The 22,025-nt window shown below is 39.4% G+C and overlaps 1 protein-coding gene across 5 annotated transcripts in view; it reads right to left on the reverse strand.

Annotated features, from left to right (window-relative positions):
• tcf12 (transcription factor 12) overlaps positions 1-22,025 on the reverse strand; it is a 69,241-nt gene that overhangs the window by 35,060 nt on the left and 12,156 nt on the right. For all 5 annotated transcript variants that reach the window (XM_010794875.1, XM_010794874.1, XM_010794871.1 and 2 more), the window contains exons 5-6: positions 18,189-18,291; positions 1,424-1,485 (exon numbers count right to left, since the gene is read on the reverse strand). In XM_010794875.1, the coding sequence (XP_010793177.1) occupies positions 1,424-1,485; positions 18,189-18,291 (165 nt within the window). The remainder of the gene's footprint in view (positions 1-1,423; positions 1,486-18,188; positions 18,292-22,025) is intronic.

Consider the following 22,025-nt stretch of genomic DNA (forward strand, 5'->3'; position numbering starts at 1 on the left):
AATGTAGGTCATGAAAAACTGCCAGAAGCAACGTGATACACATGTAATAAATAATCAGGTCAGGTTCTGTAAAATGACAACATATCACAACAGAGCCATTTCTGCTGTTGCCTTTGTTCAATGATATTAAATCCCAGCAGCTACACTGGCCTCTTTTACACTATTGTAGCGATCAAATTTAGATGTTTGTGAATTTCTGTGAACACCTCTGAATTACTTTGCAAGAAGGAGAGAATTAGACACTTGCATCTTTAATACTTTTCCATCTGTTATAGCAGTTTGATTCTTTTCTGTTTTCTGTGAGATTTAAAAAAGTTCAGATGGAGACTTTTTGACACAACGAGTCAGAACTACATAAAGCAATATGTTCAGGTAACCACTGTATGTATGCTCCAAACATGGCTACTGCCAGGTCACTTGTCTTGTTGAATTATTTGGCTTAACCAGTTGACTAAACACACACTCAAATGTTACATATAAAGTAGTGTACAAATCAATATGTATATCGAGCAATCATGAGAATAAACTGTAAAACTTAGTCCATTGGTTGTGTTTTATTTTTCAATAATATATATTTTTGCAGAATAAGAGAATAATCATTCATCTCAGATCTCTGCAGCTGCAGATCTGAACAAAACTCCTTCTCAAAATAGAAATATTTTAAATTGTATTCCCTCCCTTCATCGCGAAAAAAATGAAAATGTCATCATTTACAAAGGCTCTTCTACTTGGCTTCAGTCAGCATCTTCAGTTACTGGATATATGGAAACCTAAAGGGCAGGGCATAGGTGTCAGGATGTGTTGTGAATCTCAAGGGCTCAAACTTTAAAATGACTTTTGATTTTTTTTGCATGTTACCGTTTGGAAAGGGTAAGATCTTGAAATTATTTCTAAAAATCAACCCAAAGCAAATGGAAGTAGGAGTTTTGTTTAAAAGTGATGGACCCCCAGCCTTGACAAAAGCTCGACTGCTCGGTTTGTGGTTGTTATAACGAGGGGAGCTACTCAGGAACAGAGGGATTAGCAATAATCCAGCCTAAGTTAAATAAAGGCATGGATTCCCTGTTTGAAACCGGTGGAAGAGAGGCAGGGTCTTATATTAGTATTACTTAAAAGGAATCAAAACTCAGGGGTACATTTATGTTTTTCCTGTTTATCTATCTGGATCAAACGGTTAACATACAGAGAGGGGTTTTGTTTACTGGTCGCTCTAAATATTTAATATAGGGGCTGTGTGATGAGCTTTACTGTTACTTTATGTTTTGACTGTTTAATACACTGTTGCTTGGATGATACTACCTATTTAACTATTTAGAACATGTTGCTTGATTTTTTTTTCAAGTGAAACTGTGTTATTGGTATTTGGGAATATAGAAGCTGATTTATGGTAACACAATTGCATATAGCTGTGCTTTGAACTCACGTGGCCGCCAGATGCTCCAGGATGCCTCCCATAGCCAGGAAACGGAGCCCGCTCTGATTTACCTGTGAAAATCAGACAATGGAGAGTCGAAACAGTCATTATCTTTTATGATATTTGAGCAGACACCTGGACTCATATTAAATAATAAACATTAATGTGAACACTTTATTGACAATGATTTGTATGTAACTGTGACTAGAGGGTGTTTTTTTACTACACTAATAAAACACCATTGGCAAATCTAAGAGTTGTTTGTCCTTTCACTGAGGTAAAGAGTTTTTTTGTGTTTGTTTTCTTCCCCTGCGCTATCATATGACGCTGTCTGGAAGCAAAGAAAAGAAGTATTTGCATTAAAGAAATGTGACGTCCTAAGGTTTTTTAACAATTGACTTTGTTCTTGACTTAAAATCCAACGAACATACAGTAGAAAGGTTGAAACTGAGGTTGTAGCTTAACAAAAGCCAAAAAAACAAAAGTGTAGTTCTAAAAAAAGTGTATCGTGTCACGTCATCAGTATGAAAGAAACTATAAAATAAATATTATTACTGATAGTGATCATTTTCAGACAGTCCTTCTATCAGTGTCACATTTGGTGTGAGCCCCCCAGAGGAAAAGCTACCAAGCAGCCATCAGGGGACAAATAAAACTCATAGCACACAACACACATGAATCATACACATCACTATATCCAAACTCAGCAGTTTTACTCCCCTGAAAAACAAACAAACAAACAAATGAGAGCTCCTGAGGGAGAATGATGAATAACTTTAGCGTTGTACATTATTTTTTGTCAGACTTCCAAATATTACAAGCAAAGATGCAAGCCTTAGAACTAAATTCTGTTTACTCTGGGGAAAAGGTAAAATATATGTTTGTGAGTTAAAACTTGCAGCCTGGATCTTTTGTTACACAATGACTGATCTGCACACTGCTTTTACAAGCGCAGGTGAACAGAGGCACGTCTAAGAGAATTCACTTGTGCTTATCTGCGCAGTCCTGCAGGAGACAGTTGTTCTGCATCTGTGCAGACCGTCTCCAGAGGCGAGGGAAGGAAACCAGGAAGATGGTTAAACTGGCAAAGCTGCTTCTCTTCCAACAATAATGTGATACAGTTCTGAGCCATCGCTCTTGCATAAAGGAAATAGGATTAAGTTGTCGGTTACCACCAACGTGCACTGTCGTGGCAGCATGATGAAAAATCTCCTTTGATGGAGAATTGTATATTCTTTATTTTCTGTGTAATATCTAAAGGTGGTTTAGTCAAATTAATTTTCACTCCTAAAATGTCTTCTGAGGAAAAGGAGTTAAATATTCATTGGCAGCATGTGTTCTGTCACACACACTGTGTCCTGTGTGAATAATTAATGGTCACTGTTGTAGTTTCGGGGCCCACCGGGGCAGACAGACGTGTTTGTGAAAACAATGTCTCGGTCCACACAGAGAAGCAGCCACACAGCGACCCCGACAAAAAAAGGTCCAAGCAGCTCGATCAAACAGAACAGTGAAACCTAAACTTAGTAATGTACTTAGAGTACACAGGGATACACAGTATAAACAAGGACTTACTGAGGAAAATACCATACATAAACATTTACTACATTTGTAAGCAATGAGAATCTTGCTAATGCATCTACAGGGACCCATCCTAATAAGAAAAAGCTTGTATAAAATGAGCAAAATATGTGCCGCAGTCATCATATCTGCTTATTTTTTTATATACTTAAGGCTCTAACCACCGTATTACACAAACATATATATGATAATTGACGATGCTATCGATTTTTTTCCGTAAGGGAGTTATAAACACAATGTTTAGTGTATCCGCACATCACTGTGCAAAAAGAGGCAATGTCCAAGCTTTGTTTTGGTCTGGTACTTGCCCTTCCTTTCCATCTCGGACCCTGCATAGAGAATATCTCTGCAAGCACAAACAATAGACTTGAAACTTAAAAAAACGATATATTTTTCCATAAAGTTATTACTCTGTCTCTTACTGGTATTGGCAGGACAGTCTAAAGTTGCTTCTAGAGTGCACATTTTCAAAGCTACTATTGTCCATGCAGTGTATTTTAGAGGTATAGATCCAAAGCCACTAAACAACTCAGTGGCTGTCTCTCAACATGATAGAAGCCTTTGGATCCCCATCCTCAGTAATGGACAGGGTGTTCTTGCTCTAATTGATGCAGCAACTTCAAGTACATTGTCTCTCAAAGATAATTAGTATTCATTTTGAAATATGGTATGATAAAGTACAGGTTTACTTGGTTTTTTTGTAGAATAAAAGAAAATTAAACAATAACCAAGTTCATGAGTGGTGAAAGATCCACGAAAAATACAATCACACGGCAACTTCTATCAAAAATACCATCATCCCCTGTCTCTAAAAAAACTGCTAAACAAACAAAGCAAGTTGAAGCTGGGTTGACAAGTCATGACACCCACTCTATTCGCTGTTTCTTTCCCCGCCTCAGATGACCTGAATCTGCCAGGAAGAAGAGAAGGACGGACCGGCCCCATGGCACAGGCAGTTGGTGTTAAACTTCAGTACCGTACAGTAAGCAGGTTATTATTAGTTTATTAAGACTGTCCTGCTGAAGATGACTGAGAACTTGATCTGATCATGAACATCCTCTCTGCCCTCAGCAGTGCGACAGGAGAAAGTCTCTTCCAAGTTCTTCTTCCCCTGCTGGAAAAAATCAGCATGTACTTTTTTTCCTTCTCTGGTACATAAAGCAGATATTAAAGAAACAAGCTGATAAGAGTTGATTGTAACTTAAGCCCTTTTATCTTTATGACAGGTTAAATCCCAGTGTAACCTCTTCAACTTCATAATAAAGCAACAACCTGAGAATAACCCCTGCTTTTAAAAGATGCCTGCCGTTTGAAAAAACATAGCTGAATTGCTTTTGAAATTACGGGAGAATGAATATTTATGATGCTGAAGTAAAGTAGAACAAAGTGATAAATCAAGAGGAGCATATCGCTGGGTTGGCCGGTTCTAAAGCCAGCAGCCTAAATTAGCTGAATAAAATATACCCTCATCATGCAGTCTCCTGTCTGACGCACATGGACTGTAACTCATTGTGAGCAAAATAGGTCACTGTCATATTCCAAATAAAAAACAAAAGCCAAATAAGTTGCTGAAGCACAAAGTTCCCTTGTTGAAGTTTATAAATCAAAGAGTATCCCTGCCCTGAGCGAAAAAGAAACAACAAAAGCAGAAATAATTTTATGAGTTACAGTCTTTTTATAACTAAAGCTTTGTTTTCCCTCCTCTGAGCAGGCCGTTTGATCACAGCCTCAAAATAAGAGCAACACTATTATTGTTATCATTATTTTTTGAGTAGCCCCATTTGTTCTGAGCAGGGCTGCGTGGGACTAAGCGGGTGTTTTCTTTTTGTGAAACAGGCTAATGAGTCTAAAGTGCCATGATTGATAGGAAGCAAAAGTCATTATCTGCCTTAAAACAGCAACGCATGCAAAAGATACAAAATGCAAATAAGCAACATGAGTAAAGTGGCTTAATTACTGCACCATCAGTGATATCAATGTAAGTATGCAGACGGCCATCGCACAGTATATCCCCAATGCAATGAAAAATCAATCTAATGAGGTAATAAATTCACATTCAAATATTCTGTAAAGCTACTGATTAGCATACCACTCAGAGTGAAGATGTAACTATGATTAGGACACATTTCACTGCAGGAGAATCTGTATTAAACAGGGTGTGCCCTGGCAGACAGATTATATTAAACACACATTTTCCAAAGGGACAAAACAAATTGGGGCAAAAACTAAACGTCCATAATTTAGTCAATAGCTATAAGGTGCAGCCATGTAGCCAACCAGAAAAACAATGTGCCGATTACATCAAACAATCAAATATGTGCATGGGTGTTAAACTAAATCACAAAATACCATGTACATTACAAGATAAAAGGCACAATAAAAACTTGGAGTTGATACATTTAAACTTGTATTAGCATTAAAGCTTTGTTTCTTCTTAGATTTCAGTTTCTCTCACAGTAACTGGACCATTTGCACAGGGATCGATCAAGCTGTGAACGACTACCATAAAGTCAATCCACTGATCTTTATAGGCATTCAAAATAAATATAACAGTGAACCCTAATGGCATTCACATTGATGCCTGAGGTTACTATAATTCCAATGTAAGGATCTCTGCAGCAGGATGTGGCTTATAAAGTGTGTGTATCTGACACAGTCTTTTCACAGCCTGATGACAACTGATTGATGTGTTGTGCCCATGTGGTGTTAAATATAGCACTGTGTATTGGACCTCCGCTCTTGTTTAGCAAAACAAAAACATATCATGCTTTCAGTCCTTCCCTTTATACTCCAGGCTGCTGTCATGTTATCAAAGGAGGTTTACCTATTCTGCACATACAGTCAAAAGCTCTGCAATTCTTCTGGCATGCTCTATCATTGCAGCCAAGAATGAGCATTACTTCAGCTATCCTTTATGTTCTTGATCTTCTTGCCCCTGTGTTTGGATTAGAAGCTCAAGGTCTCTTGTTTTAACTTTTCTATTCTTCTATTTATAAAACCTTCCTAACTCTTGCAACTCTTTGCACTTATACAAAAGCAAATTCTTTGTATGTGTAAACCTACTTGGTAATACAACTGATTCTGATTCTGATGACATACTGTACTGGACAGACATCACACACTACACGCAGGATGCTTAGCTCAAAGCAACAGATTCAACATAAAGAAGTTCTATTTCTCTTTCGCTTACTTTACCCAGATGTTCTCTACTTGTAACCCCTACTATCTTAAAGACATATTATGCGTGTTTCTTGAACTACACTCCACAAGATTTATTCTGCAATAACCACAAAATAAAATATGAGGGTTGTCAGGCCACATGAGTGATGATCCTGAGAGAGATGTTTGGTATAGCGAGCAATTTTCTTGCAACCAAAGCACTTTGGTAGATTTAGATTGTTCAACTCACTCCAAACATACAAAACCCCTTAACCAACCATGTAAAAGCATCTACGCACCTGCTTTCTTTCATTAACACTGAGCAATAGTTTTTCATTGTGGATTAACTTTATCAATAACCACCTATTTAATAAGTATATAACCTAATGTCTACAAAATATGATAGCACAATTATTTCAATGGTAATGTGTGAGTCCAAAAGCGTTTGGCTATGTGTTTGACTACCTTTCAATTAAAAGAGAATGCATGCATTACTTTATAACCAAACACCTTTGTTAGTCTTTTGGCCATTGTATAAAACATGAACTGGAGTAAGTAAAAACATCATATAAAATAAAGTAACTCATTAGAAAATGTATACCAAATGTTCAATCCCATTCATCTTCACGACCAACATTCTGAGCTACTTGAGTGAATGAAAAACATTTGGTGCTGACATCTTACTGGAGGAGAGAGCAGGCTTTCATAGTGTGGCTCCGTATTGATCACAGGGCTGCAGTACAGCCCCTCTCTCTGAAAATGTGAGAGTTAGTGACCTAAGCGTCTCAAGGGATCAATTCAAAACCCTCGCCACAAAAACAGCCAATTAGTGAGCGTGCTTCAACGCCTCTCAGATGCATCCAGAAAGCAAGGCCATTTTCATTTCTCCAAGGAAAGCCAGGATCGTGAAAACAATCACATAATACAGGATGAGGAAGTTGTTAATGTACACATTAAAGGAATTCATCCCACGCCAGAGCACTTGTTTTCTTTTTCTTGCTGTGTGTGTCTCTGTTTAAGTTGTCACGTGACTCCGTGGCATCTAACCAAAAAACATCAAACCTATCAGCTTCATTTCTTAATGTCAGACCCCATTTCAGGACTACGTTTTGCCATTTTTATGAATCACTATTGAAAGCTCCAAGACCTAAATACTGTCATCTAGCTTTCTGCTGTTTGACTGGTAATATCCATCAAAATTAAATAGTAGTGAGATTGTGTGAGGATTTAATCATAAACAGGATACCCTTCCTAACATAAAGTCAAGTGTTGGCATCTCTAAATGCTTTGCAAGTAAAGTAAGACAGGCTCAATGCCTTTTAAAATGCCTCCTTATATTTCCTTTTCATAAGAGTGTGCGTACATCCCTTCTGACAAAGCTGTGTTAGAGGTTATGTCAGGGAGGATGAGGAAACAGTGGAGGAAGGTAGTACCACACTAGCTTCCTCTCTGGTCAGGGTTGAATGTCTACAGCCGACTATCAGGAACAAGAGTAGGACGGAGAAACATAACAGAGCCTCAAAACACTGAGGGAACATGTCTTTCCTGCCCTGAGATCAACATTAATTTCAGTGAACAGCCTTGTCAGCAGTGACATTATTCAAAACAGCAAGAGCAAATGTTAATGAGTTCTTATTTGCATATTTATTTTTTTCTTTGTATAAATGTCACTGATTATTACGTACTATGATGATAAATGCATCTGCTCATACAGCCTGATGTGTAATTAGCCATTAGCTGGAATGAATAGATCAATTAAAGGAGAGGGACCGGGATTAAGAGAAATCAAACCAGGAGGAATACAGCAGTGAGAAACAGAATAACACATTAGGCATGGGGGGGGCTTACCTCCATTGCTTTTGGATTAGACTACAAATCTCAAGAGCGATACTAATCAAGGAGAGGTGTAAATCACAGACATCAAAGATTCTTTAGGTATGACTTTCAAATCCAGGAGCTGCTGCTTATATCAACACCAGCTAAACTGTTTACTTTCTACTAAAATCCATCTCTATGTGGAAGAGGAGATGTGGGTTTCCTGATTGTATTCATCCCCTCCCGGGATAATCAGGTGCCATGGCTCTGTCTATTTGAATTTTTTCTAACTCGGTAAAAAGGAAAGAGGGGGAGGTGTATAGGGGGAAAATGTTTTCGCTTGGCCTTTGCCTTTTTTCCGGAGCCCAACTATTCTCCTGCTAGCGCTTGTTATTCACGAATGAGAAAAAAAATGCATTACTGCGGACCAGATGGGAACATTCCACATGACCAAACCAATCAATCACCTCTGTGGGACGCAGGTGTGACACAGCCGCGCAGCAACACACCATTTCACAGTCTATCAGGCACAAACACATGGTCACCAATCAATGGCACCCTGAGGACCCATGAGGAGGGGTGCAGCCTCACTGGTTCATGGCTGATGACTTCATAATCACACATCCATTCTCTCAGAGGAGGAGGGCGATGAGCTCCCTAATAACATCTCCCACCACGTGAACACCAACACTGTAATGGATGCCGCTTCGATAGGGACGCTAACGTGCTCCCCCGGCATCACACATTCACGTGTGAGCTCACCAGCATCGTCCCACTTGGATTGAATGAAGGCTTTCCAGGGAAGCAAGGAGCACATTAACAAGCTGGATAAAATGTCCCCAAGCCGGATATTGAAAATCAAGTCAGTGTGTGACATCAAAGTGATGTTTTGTATAACTTGCCAAACAACTGTTGAACAGTAAAACTACAGAGAACGAAGTGAAGGACGAGGAAGGATACACACATGTGTTAGGAATGCCGAACAAGCTCTAAGCACTGTGGGCATATTTCCATACAGAGTTCCTTAAAACACTTTAAGAACATAAAACACCAAAACTGCCTTAAGGGAATAAATCCTTTGATGATTACTCTCTGTGGGGATGGCATTGTATTGTGGGCAGAAAGCGGAGCGGGCAGTTCAAAGAGTTTTGTTGACTTGACAAGTAGAAATGTACAGTCCCGCCCCCAGAAGAAAAAGTCTCACAGAGCTTCTCTCTACACTTCCCACACCTCACGCTGCCAGGCATTATCACGTGGGAGTGAAGGCGAAATAAATGTTTGTATTTAATAACCAATCACATTCCACTACAGTCCAAAAAGAAAGGAGTGTTACATTATCTCGCGTTTTGTTTGCCAGCACACGCAGCATGGACACAGGACGCCTGGGAGAGCAGTTGTGAGTGTGGAAACACGGGGGCGGGGGTTAGGAGTGGTGGGCACGAGAAATAACCAGCAACTGTGGGCCAGGCGTTCTGTGGCTGGTCTCAGGACTCAACCTTTGATGTTGAACCACAAATCTACTGTGCATAAGTGACTAAAAAGAGTACTGAGTTATTCCAAGTTGTGATAAATGCAAGCAGAACAACATTTAATACAAACATGTTTAACTTTGACACAGCACTCTTCCATCTTTCATACTCCTCTGTACAAGCGAGGCTTATCTTATACTCAAGCGTGCTCTTTGATCCTCTCATATACTGTACATTTTGGATAACTGATGAGGTGCTTCTTTAAAAGGACATGGTTGGTAGGTTTTTTCAATGATATTTATAGTTTAGATTTGGTTTCATTTCCACAAAGAACACCACTTTTTCTAAAAATAATAAAAACGACACAGTAAAGACCAATGTACAAGATCAGCTATATACAGTAGATGTGTGCTGAAGGTGTGTACAGTAATACACAGTGTCCAGTGAGGTTACAGACACAGCATTATTTATTGAGGTTGGTCCTTTTGAAAACAAATGTATGCTAGCTTAAGTGCTCTCAAGAGAACATCTGTTATTTCCAGAAAAATCTAGTTTGAGCCAAAATTGAATAATACAACAAAGTCACGATACATTTACAATGTATAGAGATCATGTCAAAAATGTGTCCAGCCATCCAATTGAATACGGAGTCACATACTCACTTTGTGTTTACAGTTATATAGAGTAAGTATGGCTTTCTGCTAAGCAGATTCATAACACAAAATGTTACGACTCGATGGTCAATGGCTTTTTGTTGTTGTGTATCTTGAAGCTACACAGTGATAAGATATTCAGTGCTGTTGGCAAAAGAAGCACCAAGCGCTGAAGTCAGCAGAGTTTAATTGTTACTCTAACAGTAATTCTTCTGAATGAATCATTTCCCTTTTAGCTTTGCACTTGTAATAATCTCCAACTCTCTTCTTGGCATCAGCAGCAGGCAGCATGAGGCGAGAGAAATGAGAGAAAGGGAGTAGGGAGGAAAGAAAGGAAGATAGTGGAAAAGAGAGATGTGGGATCAACAGGAAGGCCAACAAGCACAATAAGTCTTAGCCACAGAATTCAGAATTATCTTAACTTCTGAAAATTCCGATTTTCAGCAGAAGTTTTTAAGACACAATTTGACTCATTTTGCAAACATCTGCAGACACACATGTTCACAACTATGCTCACTTTATAACCAACCGCTCTTCAACACGAATGACAAGCGTTTTCTCACACAAAGCAAAGTCAGAAAAACTACATGAAGACACCCTTCCATTGAAAACAAATACAATCATGGTGCATGATGACTTGTTATGTCATCATACCTTGGCCAGCTCTTCCTTCCTCTTTGGAGTGAGACAGCGCTCCAGGCCTAGAGAGCCTACAGCCTACCCTGCAGCTGGGCAGCCTACCCAGTGGCATGCTGGGGGCCCGGCTTGGGGAGGGCAAGGCCGGGCAGGGGCGAGATCGTCTGAGAGAAACACCAGGGTGGGGAGGGCTTAGATTTGGAAAGAGAAAGGGGATTTGCGCCCTTTCAGCTCGTCTTCAGCTCTTCATGCTCCACTGACCACAGTAATAGATAAGCACACCCTGCAGCTCTGCATAATGACCGGCTACATCCACTAAACTGTACCGCACCACAGCTCCTGTCCTTCCTTCTCTGCTAATGTATAAAGTAAATACATTTAGCACGTTTGATACAGTGAATGTGCAAAAAAAGAGCCAGGAGTTCTAACTGTATCTAGCTTGTACTGTAAAGGCTTGCAGCATACTGTGTGTGCGTGTGCGTGTGCGTGTGCGTGCGTGCGTGCGTGTGCGTGCGTGTGTGTGACCCGCACTGCTGAGGAAGGACACTGAAGCACACCTGATCAGCACCTGGCCAGCATCACAGCCTCGGTCTGAGGAGGGTCTCCCATGAGACGGAGCATTAGCACATGAAACATGCCCAAGTAAAAACACACAGGGGAGGCCAGTGTGATGGGGGATTTGACACTTCACCAAAAGCCTTGAGGAATAATTAGAAATGGAAAGGGAAAAGACTGAAAGGGATTAATTCTATTTCAAAACTAGTCAAAAGAGGATTGCAGAATAATGCCTTCTTGTATCTAAAAAATTGCAACGTCACCGAAACAACTCCATTAATTCTTTACTTTAAAAAGAACAAAACCAAGACAGGAAGATGTTTGTTGACACCATTTTTAGATGAGGCGAGGGAACAACTGCACCATCAAACAATTACTGACTGCTAATATGATGCAGATTTCAGGTTCCAGCAGTGTATTATTACTTTGCCTTTACCAGCATGCATTATCGCGTTCAACTACCTAGAGAGCAAAGACAAATACACAGCATATGATTACAAGAATATGACTTCTATAACCTCAATCCAGGCAGATCATTTTGATTTGAGGAGTTTGCAAAACTATCAATTTACAATTTAAAAAGGCTGCTAGTCACAGGAACCTGTGGACTCCAGCAGAGAAACACAATACTAAAGGACTAACCTGAAAACATTAGCAGATAATAAATAATAAATGATCCAAGGCACTTTTTAGCCTAACATTGACCGTCTTTGTGTTGGCATTGTATATGAGCACTCTGTCACGCACCCTGGGCTTAGCATCGCAAAAGATCTTTGGTTGGTTGGTTAATAGAAATAGAAACAACCCAGAGCATTTTATCCCCTCAGTGCAGAAGGTTGATATGTTCAGCCAGTACTAGATAGAAGTGTGGAGAGAAGTCTGGCTATGCGAGACTAGTATTCATCCAACAAAATAAAAACTTTTATGAAAGGTTTATAGATCTATGGGGTCATTTATAACCAAACATAATTAATGACAATAAACGCGGGCACACCAATAGAAGCTAGACAATGGCTTGTTGTCTTTTCTGCGTACATTTTGCCAAACAACTTATTTAATCAATTCATTTTCATTTTTTGGAGTTGGACAGTGAAGTTAAGAAGACTGAGAACAAGCTTGGTTTGACATAAGTAGACGAAAAGCAGCATCTAAAGAATATCTAAAATAAATGACTCAATAATGGATTTCAAAGGTCTTTCGCTGTCCCAATAGGACTTCTTCCTACTTATTTCAATTAAGTCCACAAACTGTGACTAATGTTAGCTGTAAATAGCTACATCATCAACCCTGTCCTCCTAATTAGCACATGCACTTTAAAGCATCATCTGAGGTTAGCCTGAAAATGGAAAGGCTTACTACACTTGGTTGGAAACAATATCAGTCCATTAAGTAAATAATGACGAAAAGGCAAACATTAAGCAGTACACACACACACACACACACACACACACACACACACACACACACACACACACACACACACACACACACACACACACACACACACACACACAACAGCGTGAGGTAAAAGAGCAAAGAGCAGCTCTTTCAGCTCATCGCCTCTGTTAATTGCCCAAATTGCTTGAAATCAACTTCCCCCACTGGCTTCCCGTAATCGAGCAAACACCACAAGAAAAATCTTAGCAGGTAATTAGATCTAACCATTCCTTGTCAGGGCTGTGAACTGTTGGCTATCCCCGTGGCTACGCAATTATAACAACTGAGAAACAAACCTTCACAAGACCTGAAGAAACCTTAAGTGAAGCGTAGCTTCTTACAGAGAGAGGGGTTCAGTGAACTAACGCCATTCAACACATCAGACAATCAGGAACATCAACTGTGTGCAATCCTAAAACAGTTGGAGGATAAACATGTATCTTTGTCTTTGTTTCAAGTCATTAGTGAATGTCAAATCGTTATTACAATACAATGAACATTTTAATTGCAAGCCAATCAGTGCTGAACTATTAGAACACAGAGAGCTTGGAATAGAAAAGGGTAAAAAGGGCTTACATTTTTTATTTGTAATGTATTTTTTGTTGGTGTGAAGTCACAGAGAGTTTTTGGAAAAGCTGCGGCTATGTTTATTTAGTTGCCGTTTATTTTGAATATCAATTCAATAGAAGTTTGCCTTTATATTCTATTACATTTATAAAAATGTGGGGATGACAAATGTGTGTGTGTGACAAGGTGATGTGTTTAAATGTCAGTCCAACAGCCCAAAATATCCATTGTAATATGGTATAAAAGTGAAAAATTGGGAAATATCTATATTTGAGGGGCTCAAAAAACATAATTTTTGCAAACTTCTTTGACAATAATATATTTTCACAATAGCTCCTGATAATTGTTCTGTTGATAAACTTCTCAAATACACAAATTGTTGCAGCTTTTTCCATTTTTGCCAACCACTCATTTCTAGAGCTGCATGTATGTGTGACACACTAACTTGGGGTGGCACGTTTTCACATCGTGGAACTGGAAATCTCCCTGAACGATATGACACACTGCGCGGGCGCAGTCTCTTAAAGCATGTGAGGCGCGGTTGAATCAAAGGGGGTGACAACGTTTTTCCATAGTGCCCTATAATAAGCATGAACAATGTGGCTACCACCTGTCTGGCAGCATGCAGTGGATGACGTGCGGGTTGGTAGGAAGAGTGTAGCGCAAGAGGCGGGGCTAAGATGTAAGTGAGGGTCTGACCAGCTGATCCATACTAACATGGAGTCGGTCCCTGGGGAGAACCGTGTCATTGGCTCCTCATCTTTACTCCAAAAAGCCCCATTCTTCAGCTTCAAACCCCCACACACCTGTCTTGTGAGCGCCTCATATCAGCAATAATACCCACCATCACTGTATAACCTCATTTACTTCTTGAGATACAGAGAAGCAAAGTTTTCTAACAACATGTTTATACCGTTGTGTTTACTGAAGCTACATACGGACATGATTAATGTGTTTTCATTGTGAGTTAAAGGGATCCTCGTCCCTCTGAGTCACGCACATTTATTACTGACAGTAAAAATCAATGCATTTACAAGACTGGACAACACGCAAACCACATATACTGTTTATATCCCCCTTTATTCACTAATTTGTGCATTCACATGTGGAGACAATTTAGTCACTCTAAGAAAGGCAAAAACAGATTTCATCGATCTAGAAAACATATGAGAACAACAGCACATAAGTAGCAGGGGACAGATATGAAAACAAATATTTGAAGACAGAAAAGCAATATGAAGACAACAGATACAAATAAGTAAATGGAGGGCATTATCTCTTTTGGGTTGGATATATATATCCATATATATATATGAGGTAAGATTTGGTATAGTATCATATTATAAGTTATTTCTGTTTGTACACACACATACACACACAAACCACACAATGTAATGGAAAACGAATAGTTATGGCGTTTGTGTCATGTGTTTTTGAGGTGTTTCAGCAGTCAGAAGTCCACCGTTGGTCCAATGTTTTAGATTACACCAAATTCAACCATATACAATCCTTAAAACATTACTGTTATAATTGTTTGTCTCTGGTTTCTTTGATCTATTTTTTAGCTTTTGTTTTGACATGGCACATACTAGAGGCAGCACAGAGGTTGCAGAGGACAAGACTTTCATAGTGGTCTGTTTTCAAATTGAATTTTAACAAGGGTTTTTTTTCTGTCCAGATTGATGCGTTCCTTTGTGTTCACTCTTTAAAGATCTAAAAATAAAAATAAATTAAAGCTAAAAGCTACTTGGCCAAGCAGTAGGAATATTTGAAATAAGGAGAAAAATAAATGTGAGGAATGGTATTTCTCGTTACATAAAAAAACCCCTCATTATTTATTCCAAGGGAAATATCTAATCAGTGATGCAATTTTTTATACAAAGCATGGTTTAGATCTATTCTATGCTGATAAACAATTTTAATATGGAAAGTATGACATAAGAGGTTATGTATTGGGCAATTCCCTTCAGGAACAAAACATTGAATAAAAGGCAGGAAACATTATGACATCCTGAGGGCCCTGACAAACACCAAGCTGACCTTCAACACAACATATTAACAGTTTCACATTTTCATCAAACATATTCTAAATTGGTTAAATTAAAAAGGCTGTTTTTTGTTTGTTTTTGTTTGTCCTCTTGCTATCCCAGTTGTCCCCCTTCCTTTTGAAATTATAAATACAACCTGCTGAGTATTTACTTCATCTTACTTATTGCCAGCTACCTGCTATATTCCTTAAAGGTCCCCTGTTATACAGTCTTTCATCAATATATTATAGGTCTCAGATATATACAAAACATGTCTCTGAAGTGTTTTGCTTGAAATACCAAACAGATCGTGAATGGCAGCATCTCATAATCCCCTCTGTTTCAGCCCTGTTTCAAAAGTACTGATTCTCTGTCTGTTACTTTAGATGAAAATAAGGAGCCACTCCCCACGCCCCTCTGAGAGATATTTGGTTAAAAAGAACCCAATGGTGCCCTAGGAGGAGATTCAGGTGATAAGCTGGGGGGGGGGGTTACCCTGGTTGGTGATTGGCTAATGGTTACACAAGCCAAAAAATCGTTATGGCATCATAAAGTGGCCAAAGTCTGATCAGCTCATTTTCAGACAGGTTTTTATATAAATGGATCAGGACAAAAAGTGAGCAAATCTTTTTTCCTGAAACTTTCAGAATCTCTTTACGCAGAGGGGACACATGTTTACGTATAAAAGACAGGAAAATGTGGAATTTGCATAATAGGTGACCTTTAAAATATGTTAAATAACATCCACTTTTAACAGAAGAAGTGAGACATAAGTGTGACTTAAGGGGCACACATTTAGATCAGGTTGCTTTTTACTCTATTTAAAATGGACTTGATGTGTAAGAGCAGTTATAAATTAATAAACTCAATTGTCTGGAGCCCTTATTGAACTGGGAGAATCTTTACTCACCAGCACTTGACAAGCACCAAGCCAGAAGCACATCCACAATTAGCATGGATTCAGGCTACAACACATCGCTGTATTAATAACAGTGACGGGCTGCACGTACTGTATGTGTGGCGTGTTGCCACGGGGGACATTATGAGGATAAAATACCATGAAGTCCCATCATGACAACAATCATATTATCCGACAATCCGCAATCAGTTGCAATGATTGTAAAGTAAGCACCAGAATTACGACCTTTACAAAATAATCTATTAGTTGCCAGTCTTTTATCATTCAACACGCACAGCCTCAGGCAAACCATTTGCTTAATGTTTATCTAAGATCTTTATACATGCTGTGTTACAAGCAGGGAGGTTCAGAGGAGCTGATTTGAAACTACTGGAGTGACTGACTGGATTCAACAATTACTGCCACAACTACAGGAGAAATTAAAGTGTAAGTATAACTCTGTTTAACACTCCAGACGGGATTTGATGAGGGTCCTATCTATGATATCTATCTAAATCTATGTTAATCCTAGATATAACTTACATTTATAATTCTAAGTGTAATATAAGTACAGGCAACGTTACAATCATGCTGTCTGAATCTGACATAACACTGCAACAGATCACATCCATACTCTAGTAAGCATAATTATAGACGCAGTGTAAATGGGAGAGTGTGTGAGTATATGTGTGTGTGCATGTGAAACAGTCATGCGATCAATTACAAGAAAGATAACATTTTGTTTGAATTCAACAGCGACCATTTGTGAACTAATCGCTTTTCTGGGAAACCAGTCTCTGGGGTCATTACATAATGCGCTGAGATATAGTTAGCCATAAAAATGTCAAGTGGTCACACATCAATGATGCCAGGACAAAGAGCTGGATAACGCACACTAATAGGAGAACTGTCAGAAATAGAGCATTGTCTTCGTTTAATGATATGGTCAAATAAGCAGGGGGAAAAAAACACAAATGCGTTGATCTTAACATTATTTATTGTCATCAAATATAATATACTACCAGCTACCAGGCCTCTACAAAACCTGAGTTTATTTTTGCATCCAAACAGAGGTTTTGTGATTACAAGTGTGTGAAAACAAGCTAACAAGCTAGCAAAAAAGGCAAAATAGATTGATAACAAAAGAAACTGTATATGGCTGTAATCTCTAGACCAAACCTAAGGTAGTGAAAAAAGAGATCACACCTAAATAATGACAAGTTTTGTTATTATGTTGTCTTATATGAAAGTATTTTAGTATTAACTTTGAATGCTATAAAGGGAATGAATAGGTTGAAATTGTATCAAGATGGAAATTCTTGACTTCTGTGAGCACGTTAAATAGGGTCAATGAAAAGGAGCTTGGGCAAATATGCTAAGCTGTGGGGGTACATTAGACCACTGATCAAAGAAACACTATAATAAAAGGTAATCACTAATTATCTGCTCTGAAAGTTAAGTAATAAATGCAGATATAGAAATCTTCCAATTTAAATCAGGCCAGCATGATTTGACATAGTCAGAGGTAAAGACAGCAACACATAGTGAACAAAATTAAAGAATCTATAATAAATTCAGATTATTTGACTCCCTGTGTGTGCGAAGGCCTTTGCTACAACAGTCAGATTAACCCGGCGCCAAAAAATCACTACCCTGCTGCCAATAGAAGTAGCTGAGGGCGTTTTGAAGTCTGGGAGACGGCTTCTTATGACGGAAAGCTATACTGATGGCGTGACTTCTAGCCTGGGGGAGGGTCATCACAGGAGGAAAAGAGGGAGATACGGAGAGGGGAGGGGGATTAAGGGAAGAAATAAAGACAGCAGGAGAAGAAAATAGCCCTGCAGCCTGGCAAGCCTTCGGTACTGTCACTTCCAGATGCATGATGTGCCTTAACCTCAATCAGGCCATTTTCTAACAGGATGTCCTCCAATACCAAAGGGCATGTGAGCAGTGAGTGGAAGAGAATCACTTACTTACCCATTATGTTGGAGTTCATGAAAGGTGTTGGGGACAATCCTTCATGGGACACTAATCGACTGTCACTCAAATGATCGCCGTAATGAGGACTGTCAGCGAAACCCTGGGGGAAGAGATCAGAAAATGAGGCACATTATTTGGCAACTTTAATTGAGAGTGAGATGGCATACTGCTAATTAGTTAGAGGAGAGCACAACTGTTCGGTTATGCTAATAAACTGTCACCTTTCTTGTGTAATAGTCGAAAAAAAGAAAGAAAGAAACAGCACTTTACATCTCTGTTACGGATTACATTAATAAAACCCATTATTTGCAGTGAAGATACAAATATTCAGGGGACCTGTTTTTATGGAAGAAACAACAACGTATTACTCTTTTGTTGTTTTGTTTTGTTTACCTTATCTAAGTTCAGCCATTCCTCCCTTTAGCTTGTATCTAGATCTCAGGACAGCAACATCAATTGAGGCTTTTAAGCGCCTGTTAAAGATTCACCTTGCATCCTTTCTTTTACCTTCCACCTGTCATTAATACAGTTCTAGTGACAGTGATGGCAGAAATGTATTTATTATAATATTGTATATCTCTACCCTTAATATTGTGTAAGTTAAGTTAAGTTGCTTTAAAGTCCCTGTATAAAAGTAGTTTTATAAAAGTAATTTGTATTATTAATGTTTGTTCTGCATGACGTGTCCTCAAACAGACTGCATTGCGCCTAAACCAGATGTATAGGCTATGCCAATTTGTTTCGTTATTATACCAGGCATAGTTAGACATCTCTTTGGCCAGTTGGGTATTAACACTTCTGTATACATTTTAACACGTTCTCCGATATCTGGGCTATAATCATAAACTGTGCTCACCCTCAAGAAATTGTCTAAAGTTCTCAGCATTTAATCTTTGTATTCACAAACAATACATTGGTGGCTGTTGTTAACATCTGTGCTGGTCTCTCAGCTTAGAAAACAACTGGACTTTTTGCTTAGTCATTATCACATTTATTACAGTTATTTCTTATTCTTCTATTTCGTCTATAACAGCTTTATTCATCAGCCCACACTTCATAAGAAGGTGTTGTTACAAAGAAGAGTAGGAAACAAAGAGATGCAATCCTACATCATTCCCAGCTACCTGCAGCTTTAAAAAATTGCCTTTTTCTCCTGCAGCTTAACAGTGCCTTTTCATGACAGTTATCAGCTGCAGGGGCTTAGGTCTAAATATCGGTCACAGTATGGTTTTTGAAACTCGGGGTCCCATGTAATAAAAGATGCTCTGTTACAGGGCTAATCCCAAGCCCTGTGAAAATCCTCCAATGCTCCAGTCAAAAACATCTCCCCAAACTACATTAACTCCCAGCAGAGGGACCGAGCAGAAGGCTTGCATTTCTATAGAGCTATTTTCACCAACTCATACCCTTTGCATTCAACATACAGTAAGAGAAAAGTAATCTTATTATCCATCTTTTTTTGTGAGTGGATGGTGATGGAGTAATTTCAAAGGCATTGGAGTGTTGCGCTGCGTCGAGGGAATCCTCCGAGATTCTCTATTGTGCTCCCGCCAGGCCGCACACACTGTTAATCACACCATGAACAGACTCTATAACAACAACAGCCCCGTGAGAGGCTGGGGCAAACTAACACACACAGACCAACACATACACAACGTCAGTAGGCGAAAAACTTCTCCTCTCTTCTGCAGCTAAACAAGGAAAATGCTCCAAAATACAGACCCAAAGGAATAGTTCAAGACTTGAGAACACAGAATACACGTATTTTCTTTCTGGGAGTGACTAATGATACCCCTTTTATATTTGACCATTTAATATAGGGTAACTGACAGTAGCTGGTCAGCTTAGCTTAGCATAAAGACTGGAACCTAGCGTTCCTGTCTCTGACCAAAGACTTAAAACCCCTCTGAAGCTAAATACAAATCTCATTTGTTAAATCAGCACCAAATTTGCCTTTTTTATTTCATTTCTTGCTGGAGTTTCACTGAGCCAAGTCTTGGTAGCTGCTTTCAGGCAAGGAATATAACCGTAGATTCAAATTTGTACGCATTGTTTAATTTTTTAAGATTATACAAACAACATAGGCTACTGTAACAACATATATTGTGTTTATTAGTTTTGCTTTTGAGCTAGCCGTTTCCATATTTCTAGTAGTAATCCTGTCTGTAGCCTCACATTTAACATATATTTGGTCGGCCACTGTCAATCTATGCTAAGTGTTTAAATGTGTGTGTGTGACTGTGTGTGTTTGTGTGTTTGTTTACTCCTCTGGGACTGGTGGATCATCAATCACAGATGCCTCATCATCCCCAAACTCTGGTGGCCTACATCTATGTGAGACACTAACACACACTGTCACCGCTGCCACGGGGCCACGTTGGCACTATTGGCTAAATAACTATCTGATCTCTGTGGCAGCGCGCGGGCCGGGGCTCACGCCTTGTCCCCCAATCACTCGCCACACCGTTTAAAAAGTTGTCTCCTTCACACTCTGTGCTGCATTCCAGGTGAGCGCGAGGCTGCATGTGGCAGCTTGGGACGCGATGATTGGGTCTTGATGGATGCGTGTGGGGTCGGGATTCAAGTCGGGGCAGGGCACTGGGGAAATGGGGGTTGTCGTGCGGTGGCAGTGGGCACAGACTGTCAGACCGCCTGCCTACAGCCACAGCTGCCCAGGATGCAGCGGCTGGCTCGAGGCCAAGGTCAGCACGGCGGGCTCGGGACCGTTCACAGTTGACTGATCACACAGTCGTAGCTCACCAGCTCAAACAAGCTCAGGGACAAGACTGAATTCCCTTTGTAACAGACGGAGGGATGAAGAACTAGGATTTCTTCAGAGCACTGGACAGATATTGTGCTTAAAGCATCATTTGGGAAATGATTTTTCACTTGTTAGTCAAATGATTTGATTCTAGAGAATGACAACAAGACATCTTAACAACAGGGAGAGAATAATCTCTGCAATTACGCAGAAACATACATATGTGTGAACGATGGAGGATAACTCACAGTGTGAGGTTCTCTTGTTGGGCATTTCTACTTCTTCTTGCATTTTCAACTTCCACTCATTCATACTTTCAGTTACGATCTGCATTCAAACTTAGAATTTTTCCAAATTATTTAAAGGCTTTGGTTGAAATTCAACTTTGAATGTCTACAAAACGTCCACGTTTTTTACAACTACGTACAAATTCCCTTCTTGAATTGAGTTCTAGGGGGGAGAATTAAAGTTTTCTTAAAGATATCTCAAACTTTCTCTAATTCATAAAACTTGAACCTGTAAAGCAATGTTGCTCTTTACAATGTAGCTATGGAAGCTACTACCACACACACACACACACACACACACACACACACACACACACACACACACACACACACACACACACAACAACAACCAGAAGACAAAGTGCTTTCTGATATTTAGGGAAAATATAAACCTCTCTTCATGAATTAAATATTTAACATTTTGCTTTTTTCAATGATTGGCCTACCCCAACTAAAGACTACATCGTTCGTCACCCAGCCCAAATTTAACATGATCAACACTGAGGTTCATGAGAAACGCCGGTCGCATCCTAAAGCAGGAAATGTAGGATATACTATTTTATAAGCTACATAAATCAAGTCTCTATCATGATATGGTGTGCATGCAGCTGTGTGTGTGAGTGTGTGAGATGTTGCATGTGTTGTGTGCGTGCACGCCTTATGGTGGTGCAAACAGCTGTCTGCTGGCTGATGCTGTGCCTTGCAATGTCAGAAGCACTCATTTATATGCACCTGGAGCACAGATATCTCAAGTGTCTCTGTCTTATAATTCAAATCAAGCTGCCT

The sequence above is a fragment of the Notothenia coriiceps genome, unplaced genomic scaffold (assembly GCF_000735185.1).
Source record: "Notothenia coriiceps isolate Sejong01 unplaced genomic scaffold, NC01 NC01_scaffold00037246, whole genome shotgun sequence".
Lineage (NCBI taxonomy): Eukaryota > Metazoa > Chordata > Actinopteri > Perciformes > Nototheniidae > Notothenia > Notothenia coriiceps.